The sequence below is a fragment of the Zophobas morio genome, unplaced genomic scaffold, assembly GCF_036711695.1.
Source record: "Zophobas morio isolate AGI-343-1 ecotype UQ-CSIRO unplaced genomic scaffold, CSIRO_AGI_Zmor_V1 ptg000155l, whole genome shotgun sequence".
Classification (NCBI taxonomy): Eukaryota; Metazoa; Arthropoda; class Insecta; order Coleoptera; family Tenebrionidae; genus Zophobas; species Zophobas morio.
In genome coordinates this window covers 351748-370728 of record NW_026972259.1, presented here as the reverse complement: position 1 = coordinate 370728, position 18981 = coordinate 351748, and the positions used below count along the sequence as shown (strand labels likewise).

The 18981-nt window shown below is 21.5% G+C and overlaps 2 protein-coding genes across 2 annotated transcripts; both read right to left on the bottom strand.

The window, feature by feature from the left end:
• Nucleotides 1–6237: 6237 nt before the first annotated feature.
• On the bottom strand, nucleotides 6238–13342 carry LOC135145478 (uncharacterized). Its single transcript, XM_064077584.1, has 23 exons — nucleotides 13306–13342; nucleotides 13085–13194; nucleotides 12904–13035; nucleotides 12786–12850; nucleotides 12253–12298; nucleotides 11779–11844; nucleotides 11613–11730; nucleotides 10996–11061; nucleotides 9870–9928; nucleotides 9755–9811; nucleotides 9453–9680; nucleotides 9349–9401; nucleotides 8923–9016; nucleotides 8727–8820; nucleotides 8560–8652; nucleotides 8428–8490; nucleotides 8280–8365; nucleotides 8066–8146; nucleotides 7937–8006; nucleotides 7401–7516; nucleotides 6979–7058; nucleotides 6451–6547; nucleotides 6238–6400 (listed from the first exon to the last, which is right to left on the bottom strand). The coding sequence occupies exons 1-23, from the start codon at nucleotides 13340–13342 to the stop codon at nucleotides 6251–6253; spliced, it is 2061 nt and encodes a 686-aa protein (XP_063933654.1). The 3' UTR covers nucleotides 6238–6250.
• A 33-nt stretch (nucleotides 13343–13375) lies between these two features.
• LOC135145481 (DNA excision repair protein ERCC-6-like) lies at nucleotides 13376–18350 on the bottom strand. Its single transcript, XM_064077587.1, has 10 exons — nucleotides 18336–18350; nucleotides 18220–18257; nucleotides 16976–17033; nucleotides 16621–16732; nucleotides 16209–16250; nucleotides 16114–16154; nucleotides 15961–16062; nucleotides 15443–15574; nucleotides 15290–15367; nucleotides 13376–13430 (listed from the first exon to the last, which is right to left on the bottom strand). Exons 2-10 carry the CDS (start codon nucleotides 18228–18230, stop codon nucleotides 13425–13427), a joined length of 582 nt encoding a protein of 193 aa, XP_063933657.1. The 5' UTR covers nucleotides 18231–18257; nucleotides 18336–18350; the 3' UTR covers nucleotides 13376–13424.
• Nucleotides 18351–18981: the final 631 nt, after the last annotated feature.

Sequence of the window (18981 nt, the reverse complement as noted above, 5' to 3'; positions counted from 1 at the left end):
GTGCGTTTAGTGTAATACGTACTTTTTATATTGTGTGTAACGACTTTTTTTACATAAAAGATTGAGGAAGATAATATAAAATCTCATAATGAAAAGGAAAAATGGCGTACATTTTGCAATTTTTATGAAACTAAAGTTGAAGATTATAACTTTTTGACTCTTTTACGACTTAACGCACATAGAAAGTACACAGAAGAGAATACGACTGTTGGTAGTTACTTAATTTTTTATATAGTTTGTGAATTCAGTTTCTTCTAATAATTCTGTAAAATACAATAAATTATAAATTTAATTTTTTAATGTAGTTCCCAGAATTCAGTTTTATGCCATCGAAATTGCCAGAAATCGGGAAAATATCAATTATTATATATTTGAAAACCACCAAAACTTATAAAGGCATTTTTTAAATTTTTTGTTTATATAAAAAAATTTAACATTAATATTTCTTAACAACTATATTTACTGGATTTAAAATAATTTAAATATATAAGTTTTTAAATACAATTTATATTAGCCTTCTACTGTTTTTTTACAAATAAATTTTTAGCTTTCTGGTGTTGTATATTGCTTTATTTAATTTAGTAAGCTATATAACTTTTTTGTAATTTTAAAAAAAAAGTGTAGCTATTATGAATAAGCGAAAGAAAAAACTAGCACGCTTGAAAATTATTAATTTAAAAGTAATATAGATTTTTTTATCAGATTTTATTCGCTGTTATTAACTTAATTTTTTAAGTTTATTTATTAATAATTTCAACAATAGCTTGTTTTTTTTTTGTTTATTACTTGCATGTCGTTTGTTAATTATTTGTATACTGTTTTTATGAAGTTTATTTTATAATATAATTAGTTTTTTTAAAAAAATTTTATGTTTGAAAATATTTTAATATTATATATTTTCCCTTTTTTTATTTTTGATTTGTATATTGTTGTTTATATAAAGTGTATACTGTTTTTGTGTATACAATATTTTTTGTAAATTTATTAATTTCAAAATTATTTTTATAATTTAGGTAACGTTGTATTTTATTTTATATCGGAATACTATTGTGTTTACGACTGTATATTTGTCGTACTAGTACTTTTTTTTATTGGAATTTGTGTTTCTATAAAGTGTTATTCTTATAACTTTATGTTATGGTATATTCATATGAAGTTGTCTAAGCTGAGATTGTAAAGTCTTGTGATTTCGTATAGAAAATGATTTGGTAAAAAACTTGGTCAGCTTCTGTTTAGAAGTAGTTTATTTTTAATTCCTGCACGGTGGTATGAGATTTCCACTTGTCTAAATCTTTGGTAGGAAGCATCTCTTTTGCGCACATGGTTTACAATTCACTTTGGTGTAAAATGTTAATATTATTTTATTAGGCAATTATTTATTTAATCAACTTTAATTAATTTTTTATAATTATTGCATTGCTCAAGGTCATGTGTTTAAAAGAAAGTCAAGTTCGGTAGTTGGAGAATAAGCAACTTCTCTGAATAAACTAAGCAAGCTACCTCTAAGGATTGTTAAGAAGAAAAAAGTGTTGTTTTTTCATTAAAACCCATAAGCTTTCTATACGTTCATAAGTAAGCAATGTTAGTCTTATAATAACAGAGAGGCGCATAAAAAAATTAATAACATCCTCTTTGAGGAACTTTTTTAAAGAGACAATCTGACTTTCAATGTAAAAATTTCCCATTTCCAAATGTGTTTCATAACTGTTCGGAAATTATAGTTATCCGCCAATAATGCATCGCTGTAGTACTATTGATTTGTTTTTCGTCGGCCCTGGCGTCATGTAGAATATTAATGGAATTTGTTCTGCACTTTTCAAGTATCGCAGGACTTTTACTGCCATCTCTACGCGTATGTCGTCATTATTGTGCATAAATTTTTCCCAGAAGTATTGTAGAGTAGCTAATGTCAGCTCTTGTGCTAACAGCAAGTTTGCAGTAATTTTATATTGCAGGGAATTGTAGCTCGGCATGCTTTATCACTTTTTTGAGGTCTACATTGCAGATGATCTATCTTATCAGTTTGGTCCAGGAAATTTTAAAAAATGCATAAACCAAGAATTATGTCTGTGCCTCAGTCGTCTTCCACATTGTATTTTTTATTGTATATTATTCAAGAAAGTTTTGGCAGTTTTATTCAATTTTCTTGGTCTGTAGCCATATTTTCTATTTTTTGTGTGTAATCCTATGGATGACGAGCAGAATCTTATAACCCGTATAAGACGAGGTTTAATTACCCATTTTCAATAGTTTAATAATGCCTTTGTTCTTTTTTCAAGGTTTATATCGTATACACTGCTTTTTAGTTCGTATGTAGGATGGCTGTAGTAATATCTGCTGTTAAGATTGGCATTCGTTTAATATGTGTAATCAGTAAAAGCTGTTGGAAGAAGCCCTTGTTTAAAACTGGAGAATAGGTTTTTTGATAATCAATACCTTTTGTTCATAAAAATTTTCTAGCGGCCAGTTTAGCTTTATAGTCTGTTTTAATGTTCATTCTCCATGTTATTACATTTCTACGGTGGGTCCCTTTGTTTGCGGAATAATAGTAAATCCTTCGTTTAAAATAGAGAATAGTTCTTTTTTGGGTGTTAGTGAGTAGAAATCTCGGTCAGTTGAGTTTTTTACTTTATTCAAGATTAGATAGGTGATGGCTGAATTTTTTTTTTTGTAAAATCGCAGTTATGTGCCACTCGTATGGTTTTTTTTCGTTTTTATCTACTTTGTTGTTAAAGATTGTTTCTTCTTTTAAATGGGATTGTTATATACTTTCATGGAGATATCGTTGTTCGCCAAATTTTTCTTGTTTCAACTACTTGATTTGTTGGTTCAGATTCATTAGGATAGTTATAAATATTTTTAGTTAAGTGCTTGTTCAAAGCGATTTTTTAATAAAGTTTTTGCTATAATTCTTAGTTTATTACATTTATTTATTTAAGTATCACGTAAAAGTTGCTCTTTGTGTCGTTGAAATAAAAGTTTGAGTTTTGTTCTTTTTTGTTGTGTTTATATTAAAAGGCAATGTTTAAGGGCTGCTTAATTGTGATTATTAAGTTTGACTCGCGCATATGCTGTAGTTTTTCTTTTTCTTTGCTTATTGCACATTTGGGTTTAGTGCGCCAAGGATTCTATAATAAAAAATAAAAATACAGTGCTTTCAAGTACTTCGAATTATCTATATCATACCTCTTTACCCTTTACAATATCGCCCAAGATTATATTGTCGTCTATTGTATTAAGGGAATTACTTTTTTCTTAGTAAACATCTTTAATACTAAAGTAATGTGAAGTTGCCGTGGTATTCATTACGAGTGTAATGGTTTCGTGATCTGCAATTTTGGTTTTTCTTAAGTAGGAGGCGTTAAACGCCCCAAACTTATTACTAAATTTTTGTATTGTTTGACAAAAGGAATATATTTCGTACATGTATGGGCATGGATGCGTCTGATGTCCTGAGCATCTCCGGCTAAAGCCATTTTTTAAGAGTTTAAGCGAAGAAATCTGGTTTTTCGATGACTTAGCATAGAAAGCGCAATAGTCATTGTTAATGTTACTAAATTTTAGCTTCCAGCCTAACATTTTTAGCGTACCTGTACTCAAGTTGCTAGTTTATGGTAAAAACAAGCTGTTCAGTGATAGCACTCGGGTTATGACTTGGACTTTAAAAATGTATGTTTAGGTAACGCAGATCTTTTTCTCGTCGCTGCACAAGTATATAATTGTATAACAGATTCCCCTAAGTATCCAGACGATTAGTCTACTGAATAACAACAAAATGTTTTAAATTGAATATCAATAATAAAAATTGCAACTCCTTATAAAAAGTATAAATAATAAATTGAGTTAAATTTATAATTCAAAAAGGTTAAGAAGCTCTAACAAAAGGTAACTAATAAAGTAATTTAAGTTTTATAATATTAAGAGTTTTATAATAGATAATAATAATTGTTAATGTATTTGCTAAAAAGAGTATAAACAACGAAGTTAAATAATTTTTTAAAATTTTTTATAATATAAATTGTTTTACACTAGATAATAATAAAAAAATTGTAATTTTTTTTGAAAGTAAGTTTCAATAAGAAAGTAAATTAAGGTTTTTAATAATTAGTAATAAAATATAATTTTTTCTACTATAGATAATAATAAAATACTGTAAATGCTTCCAAAAAAAATATTAGTAAGAAAGTAAATTGAATTTTTACTATGATAGTAAAAATTTTGTATTATAGATATAAATAATTAATTGAAGTATAAATTATGATGTAAAAGTTTTAATATAATTAAGTAATCATATAAATTGTTTATGATGTATAATTATAGTAAATTGTTGATGCCTTAAAAAAAAAGTATTAAATTTAAATTATTATAATAAAAATATTAATTTTGTTAAAATAAATATTTAAATAAAATAAATAATTAAATAAAGTATAATAAAGTAAGTAAAAAGGTTTATTATAATTAAATTATATTATAAATTTTTTTATAATGAATATTAATTAGATTTATTGATACTTGTAAAAAAAAGAATCAAATTTAAAATTAATTTTTTATGATACTATTAATATATTTATAGTAAATAATAAGTAATAAAAATTTATAATTATATAATGAATTAGATTTTTTTTATGTTAAATGATAATAACTTACTATGAATTATAGAAAAGTATATATAATATAGCATATAAAAGTTCTGTAATAACACTTTATAACTATAATGTTTTCACAACAGCCCATCCGTCATCTGCCTCGGAAATTTTTTGCCGGGGGTGCTTACAAGCTGCTCTCGACCGTCCGTTTACTTTCCTTCATTAATTGGTAACTCTTAATTATGAATTTTTTTAGTATTATGGAGTTGCAGGCGTACTTCTAAGCAATAGAAATAAAACAATTTTTGTAAAGTTTTCTTTCAACTTGCCTTCAGTTCACACTTGGATAAATATTTTTAAGTTCCCAATGCATTTATATAAAAAAGTAACTAACATTTTGAAAAGTAAATAAACAAAGTTAAAGTAATAAAGTAAGAGATGCCTTTAAATTTATATAATTAAGTAATTATAATAAAATGGCAATTTTATAACGTAAAATTTTTTTATATCTTCTAAAATGTTAAGGGACAAAGTAAAAACTTAAAATTTACAGGGCGTTCTTGTATTTTTGTATAAATAAGAAATTATAAGAGAGCTGTCACTTTCATACCGATAACCTCAATATATTTGAAAAATAAATAAACAAAAGAATAAAGTAAAATTTTCCGGTTAAAGTGTTAGAGCACTTTGGGTTAACTTAAAATTAATTATTATTATTATTATTATTAAAGCACTAATAATCAATTTTTAGTGACAGTTAATATTAAGTTAAGACAAGTCTAAAAACAAAAAAACAAAAAAAAGAGAGAAAACAAAATGAAGAGACGAATTACACATATAAACATGTCATAGCTGTATTTAAATTTTTAACAAAAAAGAAATTTTTTTTATATTTTATAGTTTATTGCATTAGATAATAAGAATTTATTCATTTCCATTGTTGTCAAAATGCAGCTTTGCTTATGAACTAATTAACTTATTGAATTAAAAATTTGTAGTTCTTTATAAAAGTAAAAGATTTTAAATTTCGTTATTAAATTTTAATTTTTGTACTCTTCTCTTATAATACTGCCTTGAAATAAAGAACGATTTTAAAAAATTGTCATAAATTTTTAACTTTTTTACTTATGTTTTTAATATTTTAATATAAAAATATTTTATAACTTTATTACTTATAATCGTGCTACAAAATTATATGTCAAGAAACTTCTAGCGCTAATAATTATGCTAAACTAATAAAAGTTAATCAGTACTGAATATATCTTTTTTTCATATATATGTATATCCTGATTGACACAAAACTTTTTAGAAATTACTGCAATTATTAAAAAGCAATCGTTTAATATATTTAAACACAAACATAATATTAACTAAAAAAATATAAAATTTTATTGATTTCTATTTAAACTTTAACTTTATAATAAGTTTTTCTATTTTTTGTTCATTTTATTACTTTTGGAATTTTTTATACTATTTATTATAGATTTTAAACATATAATTTATAAATTCAAACTTTAAATGCAATTTTTATTTAAATTATTATTATTTTCGTAACTTATAGGTTTTAGTTTATTTAAGATTTTTTAACAAAAAATAAAAAATTATATATGAATTGTTATAATAGAAATCTCTTTATTAAAATTAAATTGATTTCAAACAAAAGTTTATAAATATTCCGGTTTTAAAGTCCACCAACCAAGCCCCTTTTCATCTTTTTTAAAGTTCGCAATTTTCCTTAACATACTTCTAAAAACACGTGTTTCTTGGCGGGTTAAAAGAATTCTGTAGTGATCAACTATTGCTTTTGTAGATGCCTGAAATTTATAGTTATTTTGATTATTATTATTATTATAAATAATATTACAGAGCCTCCTTTGCTTTGAATAAATAAGCATAATTCTTTTATCACTTTTTTAAAAAAATCTTCTTTAGATGGTGTAATTCCGAATCGCTTCTTCACGCTTTTTTAAAAAAAAAGTAAAAACAAAAAAAAAATAGTGGTAAAGTTGTTAAGCATTTTTCGCTTATTTTTCTTTTTTATTATATAAAAATTTTGTTAACTAATATTTCATTTTATTTATTTATTAAACATTTTTATACGATTCATTTTTTTTTTATATTACTAAAATATATTATTTTAATGAATAGAAAAACAATTGCAGAAGTTCTTTAGATTTTCTTAAACTTTCATAAATTTAAACGAAAATGAAAAAATTTTATTAAAAATTATCTTGTTTTACTTTATTTTTTTTCTTTATAATAAAAAAAATTAAAATTAGCGCCAGAAAAAAAGGAGCAGTATACTTTTCACACCCAACAAAATTTCCTTAACCGCTCCGCCCCCCAAAAATTATTCATTAAATTTTATGAAAAATAGAAAAAAATATATAACTTTTCCAATATGCTCGATGAAGAAAGAGGAACTTCATTGGAAGTGTCGTGCGAAAATTCACTCGTTGATTTGCTAAGTGACTTGGAAGATTTCGTAGTTGGATAATAATAATGATAATAAATACTAAAATAATAATATATATAATAAATATGATATAGTAAATAACAACTAGAAAATAGTAAGCAATAAATACTATATAAATGGCAACTAGTAAATAGTAAGTAATAACTAATAGATAAACAGTATATAGAATAGAATAATATATAATAAATAATGAATAGTAAATAATTATAGAGTGATTAGTAAAAAAAATTAAAAATAGTGAACAATAAAGAAACTATATAGTATTAAATAATAAATAGTATATGTTAAATAATAAATAATAATTATTAATAACAACAATAAAGAAACTGATATGTTACATGTTCAGAAGATGATGGCTCACCAGTCAAGGATATCCCCTCATTACTTTTATTCAAGTTTTGTGTAAGTGCCTTAATAGTTTGACTCTTAATATTACCGAAACGGGTAGTTTTTTCTATTTGTTATTATTAAATTGATTATTTCATGTAAATATTATTTTATTTTCTTATTATCCCCTTGTTTAAAAATTTTATAATTTTTTTTCTATTATTCCAATTTTTTATAATATTTATTTATAATATTGTAATTTATTTAGAAATTTATTACTTTATTATATAAATTAATTATTTAATGTATTTTATATAGCAATTTATATTTTGTAAAAAAATTTTATATTATATATTTATTTTATTTTAACTTATAAGTTATTCCTGTTTATTTATTCTGTTAATATCTTATTTCTATACTAATTATAGCGCTTATTATTATATTACTTTCAATTATTATACAATAGTGCATATTTATTTATATTCCATTACTATTTATACAAGATATTCAAGCGTTATGTTGTTTATTTTTTAAAAATTATTATTACGTGCTCCTTCAAAGCGGCCTGTCCACGTGGGAAGACCAGGGGGAATGGCCTTAGCCTTAGCACGAGCTTCCTGTTATAATAATTATAATAACAGTATTATTAATTAATAATAATAACAATAACAATAACTCTTAAGGCCTGTGCAGCGCACTGAGCAACTTCTTCCGCTTCGCGCTCAACTAAAATTAGTTCCTTATCAATATCTCTTCCCTATTCGTATATACATATAATAAAGAGAATTGTTATAAAGAAAAATAATATATATAAAATAAAAAAAAGTTGTAATAATAAAATATATATTTATAAAATAAGAAAGTAATAAAAAAATAAATGAAAAAAGCACCGAATTTACTATTTCTTCATGCTTAAGAGCAGTATGAAGAAGGTCGGAACTTTTAAATAACTCGCTTAGAATATACATGCGATCGTCTTAATGAATAATATAAAATATAATAATAATCGTATTAATAATAATAAACCATGCAGATTACCATTTATTTTAATATCTTCTTTATCACCTTCACCAACTTCAACATTTGAAATACTTTCAATTCCTTCATTAAGTTATTATTATTATAATTATTATTATTAATTTTATTATTATATAAAATAAAAGAAACTACCCGAAACATCACTATCTTCGATATTTATAAATCCGTTATCCGGTCGAGACACTTCAGAAGAAAGTGTGAAACTTTTTTTAGTTACTTCTGTTCCTATTGTGGTAATGCAAATAATAATATTGATGGATATAATAATAGTAAAGAAAAAAAAAGATTATTATTTCTACCTTCTCCGCCAAAAAGTTCCCCAGTTTCAGTAGTTTCATGTTCCTCACTTAAAGAAAACAATTCAAGCAAGTCATGTATTTTAAAAAAACGTCGCTAGTCCAATAAAATATAAGAAAAATTAAATTTTTAAAAAAAAAAAGTAATAATTTATAGCCAAGAAATTTTATGACTATTATTAAAAAAAAGAATTTAAACCTGCTGAGGGTCTTCTAAAATCCGATTGGTTAAAAACTGTTTAAATATTTGTCGATGGTACATTTTTTCTTCAATCGTTCCGTTCACAAGTAATCTTCCGAATAAAAAAAATCCATTGTTTTTATGATATTTTTATTAGCAATAATTAAATATTTTACAGTTTATTATGATAATTATAAATTAAATTTTTATTATTTATAACTTTATTATTATTGGCAAGTTTTAGAAAAGTATATTAGCAGTTTTATATTTTTTATTATAGTTATATCTATTATATTATAAATTTATCCCTGTTTTATTATTATTATAAAATTAAAATTTTTGATTATAATAACTTTTACACTTATATATTACGCAATTTTATCAAAAAAGTGTTTTCTTTATATATGTTATGCAACAAATAAAAAGAATATATGCGCTAAATACCTATAAATAGCAACTTGTCTGTTTTGGCCAATCCTCCATGCTCTTTCCCTAGCCTAATAGCAATTGGTCGTCTGTATTGATCACCTGCGCAATAGCAACAATACTTGACTATCAGTGGACGGATTCCAGTCTGGATCAAATATTACAACCCTATTAGCTCCTATTAAACGAAAAGATAAAAGTATTAACCCAATTATAATAAACTGAAAATCAAAAAAAATAATGATTATTTTTTTTCCTGTTAAATTCACACCGAGCCCCCCAACTTTGGTTGTCAGTAAAAATATGAAAATTTTGGGATTGTTGTTAAATTCAGTAATTAACAGTTCTCTCTTATAATAAAAAAAATTACAATGAAAATAATGATCGTTACAATAATAATGATATATATAATAAAAATGGTTACCTTAGAAATGGCCACCAAACCATCCATTCGAAGGCACCGATAATCCATTTTTCTTACCTAATAATTTATAATAATATTACTCGGTAAAAAAAAGGTTATAAAAATAATGAATTACAAATATTTCAATGATGTCCAGCATTTGTCGTGTTTGTGAAAATATTAGCACTTTTTGCTCTTTTTATATAGTTTTTGGTTATATTTATACTTTATTTATAAAAGTTTTCATATTTTATTAAATATATACCTATTTTCTCTTATAATAACTTTTACTACAAAAATATGTTCGTATTACTATTTATTATTATTACGTAACTTTACTTTCAATACTTCAATTTATTTTATTTTATTACTATATAAAGAAAGATAAAATATTTTTGACAAGTATATACTTATTATAACCTCAAAGTAAAAAATATGTATGCACTCCCTACAAATTTTTAAAAACTTGTATTAAACATAATATAATTTTTCTTTATAACTTCTGCTTAAAAGAAAATATACACTTATATAAAGGTATTAATTCCATAATGATATATATATATAAATTATATATTTTTGTTAGAAGCTTTATACTTAAAAATATATAAATACCGCATATACAATAATGATACTTAAATAAATAATAACTAGTGCATATATATAATAATTATCTTAATAAAAATTGTTATATAATTATAATATTGCACGGAGTATTATTTATATATTAATTATAAAAAATTGTTTATAAGTTATAAAACTATAAAAAGAGTTTTTATTATTACTAAAAATAATAATAACTTTCTTAGCCTAATAAAAAAATTTTAATAAAATGAACTATTACTTGAAACTTCTCTAAAGTTTCATTACTTTTAAAAAAAATTAAATAAGTAAATATTTTATTTAAAAATGAAATAAAATAAAAATATAAATATAAAATAATAGAAACTTTATAATATAATAATTATTATAAGTAATAAAGTCAATATATAAATTTATTTTAGGGTAACCACGTGTAAAAAGCCATCAAACTTGCACGTGATTAGCAAAAACTTATTATAAGCAAACTTTTAGACAGTTTTCATAATATATTTTTACTACTTAACATTATAATATATTATTGAACTTTTTAATCAGCTTACTAATTATGATTTTTTTTCAGCACTTTTATTTTTACTAAGTTATTTAAATATTAATTACTATTATTACTTATAATTACTATATACTTTCATTATTACACTGTTTTATAGATAGAATTAATGTACTTTGTTGAGCCCATATACTTAATAAACTTTTAAGAACGACCATTTTCCCAGACTCTTTGTAGTTTCCTATAATAAAAAGTTTTTATAATAGTAATAAAAAAAATTGTATGTTAAAGTACTTTAAAAAAATGTTTGTTTGGATTTTGTGTAAAAGATTTGCTAATAATATACAAAAAAAGTTATTTATTTAAAAAAAACCAAAAAATATAATAAACGGAAGAAATATATTACGAATAATAATAATATTTATCTTGAAGAAAAAAGGTTACTATTAATATATTCAAGGAAAAAGCTTATTTAGAAGCACGCTTATTGGTTTAAAGTTTTATAAATACTTTTATTAATAAAAATTGCAACTTGCTTAAAAATTATAATTTTTTCCGCTATTACAAAGTTTCTTACATAATATTGGTGGCTTTAATTTAAATAGCAGTAAATTTGGTATATTTAATAAAACTTTTCTTATTATTTATTAAACTTCTCTCAATTTCATAAAATTCATAAATGTAGTACTCAAAATTTTAAAAAAAATTTGAAATGGCTAAAGGGCCAAAAAAATGTGTTATAAAACTTTAAAACTCAACAAAAATTATAATAATAACTACAAAAAAGAATACCATACAAGCACGTGTCCTCTTTGACCCGTAGGTCCAAGAGATGTGGATGGTTGCATAATTTTCTAAGGTAATCAATTCCGGCCAGAACATCCATTCGCCCTTCCATTATGGCTTTCAGCTTTAAAAAATCTAAATACAATATTAATAATAATAATAATAAAATAACTTTATTTGAACTCAAAAAGTCTTTATATATTCTTCTTTGTTGTTCTGTAAGTTTGCAAAAGAGAACCTTTTTTATATTAGAAGAAATAAATATTATCAACAAATGTTATATAAAAATAAATAAAGATAATTTTTTTAAAAAAAGCAAAAGAATACGTTAAAAAAATTAATTTTAAAAACAGAAAAATAAAGTAAAAGTTGTTTTAATAAAAAAATTAACTTATTATTATAAAAATTAATAGAAAACACTATAAACAAATATAATTAATAAAATAAAATATTAATTAAAAGATGTTTTCTTATATAAAATGAATAAACTATAAGTAAAAATAATATTAATAAAAAAAATTAAATAGAAGTTTACTTAATAAAATGAAATTTATAAATAAAATAAAGGTGCATTTTTACTTTTTTAATATAACTGCAAATAAAAATAATAAAGTTTTATAATTTTTATTAGTTGCTTATAACCAACTTGTTCAACTTTTTGAGGCAAAGAAAGTTCAACGTCGGATTTCATTCTGCAATAATTATAATAATAATAAACAATGAAGTTTTATTTTAACTATTTGTATATAATGAGGAACAAAATAATAATAAAATTTTTATTATAACAATAGAACGGCTAAAAATAATAATAACAAGTATATTTTTAATAAATCTTTAATTTTAAGATAAAAATTAGTTAAAAGATAATAATAATAAGTAAATTATCCCTCAGAAATTATAATTAAAAAAAAAGTTAAACAAAATAATTATAAAAAGTAAACTATTTATATAAAAATTATAAATATAAACAGTTATTTAAATAACAATAAAAAGTTAATCATTAATAATAAATATAAAATATTATACAACAAAAATATTTAGTAAATAAAAACAGTTTTAAAAAATATTAACATTGTCACTTAAAAAAAAATAATAAACTTATAATAATGGGATAAATAAAAGTTATATTTTTGTTTTTAATTTTATTATTACTATATTTATTATTATTATAGTCAAAACCTTCTTATTAAGTAAGGGCTAATAGCTTTTCTTAAAACGAGAGCGCATTTGTACGCAGTTTGAACCTATAAGAAATATAATAACAGTAAGAAGAGAAATAATAGTAATATTTATAAGCTTGAGTAGGAGAAGCATTAGCGTAGCCGCCCATTGTGATCGGTAGAGCAAACTGGCTTTGGAACAGAGGAAGAGTGCCCAGCCGTCCGGGATAGACAAAGTCAAATAGAGACCATAATTCTTTTAAATTATTCTATAAAATATATAATAAATAATAATAATAGTAATAGCAAAAGTTATACTTGTATGGGAGTTCCTGTTAGTAGTAAGCGTGCAAAGCACTTCAGCCGTTTGCATATCGCAGTAATTTCAGCGTCCGGATTCCGGATAAAGTGGCCTTCATCCAACACAACTGCCAATCATAGAATGGAAAGCCGCGTGGGTTATTTTTTAAAAATTGTAGTTATTTATTATATTATTATTATTATTATTACTATTATTATTACTTTATAGGCGAGCGTACCAGCATCATATTTTATTTTCAAAAGTACTTCAGCCATCATTCTCAATCCAGAATATGTTATTATTAAAATGTGGCCTTTTTCTTGAAACCTTCGAAGTTGCAAATTTTTGCTTTCTTTATCACTTCTAAAAAAAGTTATAATTATAACAAGTTAAAAAAAAATTATTATATAGTATAAAATAAAAATAGAAGTTAACAAATATATATAATAATAGTAATAAGTAAAACTATATATAAAATTATAATGTCTATATAAAAGTTAAAAATTTTTAATATATATATAAAGTTAATAAATAATAATAAAATAATAAAATAGAATTAATTCTCTAAATAAAAAAATAATTATAAATAATGATAAAAAAAATAAAGTTATAGATATTATAAAATAATTTATAATAGTAAAATAAAAGTAAAGAAAATAAAATATATAATAGTATTACATAAAGTTTAATAAAAGAATATTATATAAAAAACGTTTGGAAATTTTTCAGATAAAATAATAATAAAGATATAATAATATAAAAGTAAAAAAATTAAAATATAAAATAATAATAAAAATATATATAAAGTAAAAGAAAATAAGAATGAAATAAAAAGTAATAATAAAAAATAGAATAATAAAGTTAAATAATAATAAATAAAAAGTAAAAAAAAAAATTAAAATATAACATAGTAAAAACAATAATGATTTAATAAAATATAATATGAAAGTAAAAAATTGATAATAATGATAATTGGTAAAAAAATTAAAATATAAAATGATAATAACCAAAAAAGTTAAAAAGAATTATAAAGATATAACAAAAATAAAAAATAAAAGTAATAATAGAAAAATAATAAAAATATTAAATATAAAAAAAAATAATTGATGATAATAAATACTACTTATACTTAAACGTTAATTTTTATATTTTTCTTAATAACTCAAATGTTTATAATAACATTTTATTTTATTATTTATGTATTTAACTTTAAAATTTTAATATAGTCTTCTTTATAAATTAAAATTATTATTATATTTCATAAGTATTAATAATAAAATATTAATATTTTTATATTTAACTTTAGTATAATTTTCTACATTTCACAAAGTTTTTAATAAATAATAATAAATATATACTTATATGTTTTCCTAGGTAACCCAAAAGTTTTATAATATTGCAAAAATATAGAAATAATAAATTTTATAATTTATACATTTTTCTTAATAACTCGAAAGTTTTTAATAATATTTATAGATAAAAATAAAATTAATTATTTATATGTAAAACCTTTAAAATTTTATATATATTTTTCTTAATAAATAACAAATTTTTAATATTTTATAAATGATAATAAACATCTATTACTTATACATTTAACTCAATACGTTTATATATAAACTTCTAATAACTCAAAAGTTATTATTATAAATTTCTTTATTTAATAACCTTAACTTTTAAATTTTATAATATTTATAATTTTTTTTATAAAAATTTAATTTTATATTTAATTATTTTATTAATATTTCATTTATATAAGGGATATACTTTTATATTTTACAATTTTTTTAATAACTCAAAAGTTTCTAGTAACATTTTATAAATAACAATAATATATTTATTATTTATGTATTTTACATTAATGTTTTTATATAATTTTTTAATAATTCCAAAGTTTTAATTAATGTTTCATTAATAATAATAAACTTCTATTACTTATACGTTCAGCTTTAATATATTCTTACTTAATTTTTTTAATAACTAATATTTTTAATATTTTATATAACAATATATAATTATATATATTATATATTTAATATTTATATAAATTTCGATTATTTTAAAAAAAATAATAAAAAATAAACAAAAAAAATCAAGTAGAAAACACTTTTTATTTTAACTTTTTTTAATTATTTTTAGTTAAAATATTTTTCATAACCTTAATACGTAAAAATTCATTAAAATTTATGAAAAAATTATCACCCAATCGAATGAAACAATACAACGCGAAAGGGAGGCCACCACTTGTGAAATTCTTTAACCCACTGAGTCATAATAGTCGCGGGGCACACCAGAAGGGCCTTCAGAGTCATAAAAATATGAAATAATGAATGTAAATAATGATAATCAATAAAATTTATAATTATATTCAGTACCAAATTAAAGCCTTTATGAGGATGGCGCGGCCATTTGCGACCAATTTTGCTGTACTTTAATGCTGCAAGAAATGCAATGACTTCAATAGTTTTACCGAGTCCCATTTCATCCCCAATTATCCCTCCAACACGCTTACAATAATAATTTTTATAGTAAAAACAATAATAGTAAACTTTAATTATAGTTCTGTATATTTTCACTGTGAATATTAATACTTTTATATAATTATTCTCTTATTCTATTTTAGGTTGATAATAATAAGAAACTTTTATTATAGTTTTGTACGTTTTTCAATATCGTTAAAATTATTATAAAAAATAAATATTAATACTTTTATATAATACAAATGATTCTTTTCTACTTTATTTTAATATAATAATAATAAATATCCATTAGAAATAAAATAAGGCAACTCGAAATACTTATACTTTTTCATAATATAAACATTCTCTTTTTCCCTTTTAGTTTAATATAATAAGTTTTTTTTACATTAAAAAAAAATAAAAACAATAGCAACTTGTTGAAACAATTCCCAAAGCCACTTTACGCAAACTTTTTGATGCCTAAATAATCGCTTCCATATACTTCCGGGAACTTTGAATTCGCCAGTTATAAAGTCCTAAAAATTTTACTAAATATTTGTGTTGAATTTAGAAAAAAGTAGAAAAACTTTATCGCCGCCGTCTAAAAACTCCTCCTCTAAAAGTTCCTCTTCATAATAATATAAAAAATAAATTTGATAATAATAAATAATAATAATAATACCACCATGTAACTGTTCCTTGCAAAGAAAATCCGCGTCGGAGTCTATAAAAATAATGAAAGGTTCCACCAATCAGTACAAAGAATACCACTTCAAAAGTTGGGCAAAAAAATGAAAAATTATTATGTCCTTATAAAGTTAATACCACTAGAAAATTAAAAAAAAAGAACTTAAAAGTTATTATAAAAAAGGAAGCAAATTTGCTTAAATGTTAGAAGAAGTTTAATATTATTACTATTAATTACGTTTAAATATTATTGTTAATAAGTTTATATTAGAAAAAAGGCGCAAAATTTTGTTACCATCAAGTAAAGAGAATTATGAATTAGTATTTATTTTTGGATGCAATGGTTTTACCACAATACTTGATTTTATTACTGTTAATTTTATTATTATATTTATTATTATACACACGTGCAAGACGATTGGAACATCGATCCTTAAGCCAGCGGTTAAGCCGATTCATATAAAAATTATCATCGCCATCATCAAAAGTCTTATGTTTGTTGCTCTCAGAAAAGTTAAGCTAAAAAATAAAATTTAATAAAAATATAAGAAATTTTTTTTTCATGCTTCACTTTTTATAAAAAAAATTCTTAAATTTATATATATAGTAAATAATTTTTAATACATTAGTTTTAAAGTTTTTACATAATTTGTATATAAACTAAAAAATTATTTTATTTATAATATTAACTTTTGTTAAAACTTTTAATAAAATATTGATTTGTTAACATTTGATAATATTGAATATAAATAATTCTCATACTTGATTCATATTTTTTGCTTTAACAACATCTGAATGGCTTATACACTCTTCATAGCTTCTATTTAAAAAAAAAGGTTTGTATATTTATTTCAAAAAAGAACTATAAAAAAAACTCACCCTTTAAAAAAACCGCAATAAGATTTTATTTTATGATCAATTAAATAAAACAAAAATAAGCTTTGGTATTGGTTAAGCATAGTATAACATGTGTCAATAAAAATACAATTACGTGCAAGTTTAATGGCTAAATAGTTATCATAACTATCAACACACCAGAGTATATTTAATTATATTTAATACAAATAATTAGTATTAAATTTTATAGTTTTACTAAAAAAAAAAAACAGAGAAGTTTAAAATACATATGAGTAGTTAAGTATGATATTGCTAAGCGGATTTTATAAACCAGTAGAAGTAATTATGAATAATAACTTTGCCAAACTCTTATCGATGAGCAAAATATAAACATTAAAAATTAATATTATTTAAATATAACTAAAATAATTAATTTTATCTAAAAAACTTTTCAATAAGCAGTTTTTTTTTTACATATAAACTAAAAAAGTATAATTTTATCATAATAAAAGGTGTGTCGATTATAAATTTTTTATAACTTATATTATTGGTTAATTATTCTACAACTTAATGGTCAACACATCTAGCGTAGCTGTTCAATAGTAAAAATTAAAATTATAAAAAAAAATTAAAAGTTTATAATCTACATTCTTTTTAATAAAAATACATATGGATTTTATAACGAATACAATTGGTTGATATATGGTGTCTCCACTCATGTATAAGCAAGAAACTTTTTATTTTTAAACTATTTTTTAATTATAACTTATTTGGTTTTTTTCTTCGCATATATAATATAACTTCTTTCTTAACGACGTTTTAAAAAAATTACATATGATTTATAGAAAATTACCACCAAAAAATTTTACTTATCATAATAAATATCGAAAAATATTTTAATGAAGCGATTAGTTAATAAGAATTATATTCTTTACATTATAACAAATCTTATGGGAATCTTAAAAAATACTATAATTATTTACTAAAAACATTAAACTTCTCACTGTTGATGACTTATAAACAAGGCGATTGGTTAAAGACACCAATCATACGTTTGTATTGTATACTATTTTACATATATATAAATTCATTGGTCATTTATTATTAAATAATATAAAAAGCAGTATACAAGCTAAATATAGATATATATATATATATATATAAATTACTGTTCATCCATTACTTCAGCAGGCCTTTTAAAAAAGTTCTTAATATGACGTTGTAAAAAGAAAATAACCATAATTTGGATTTTTATAAACAAACTTAAAAATAAGAAACATACAACCTTTTCTTCTTTTTCTTTTGCTTTCCAACCTTAAAAAATATTGTAAAATTTAAGTCCAAAGAAGTAAAGATATATTAATAGTCATAAATTGTTAAAAAATTAAAAATAGTAAAAGTAATTATTATTTTTAACAATTAGAACTCTACAAATAGATTTATAGAGTTATTATTATTAGTGCTACGTTTATTATTATTATTGAACGTTTTACTATCAATATAACCTGAAACTAAAAGCATTGAAAGATCTTTTTCTAAAGTTTCAAGTTCACTTATTTGTTTTAACTATAATGTTAACGTTAATTAAAGTGAAAATTACGATAATAGTTATGAATAACTTCAAATAAGGAGTAATTAAAAAAAAATTAAAAAAAATAAAAAATATATTTTATTATTAATAAAATTAACTTAACTAAAATAATATAAAATTATACTCGCAAACACTTTTATAAACTATATTTAAATTGTGAACTAAATAACACTACAATACAATAAAAAAAGAAACAAAAATACAAATAAATTTTAAAACAAGCAATAAACATAAATAATCTGAAATAAAATATTTCATAAGTAAGAAGCGTACAAGGTCTGCAAAAAAATTCTCGTAGTCATTTTGGTAAGCGGAAACAGCTGAACGTCTATATTTTTTT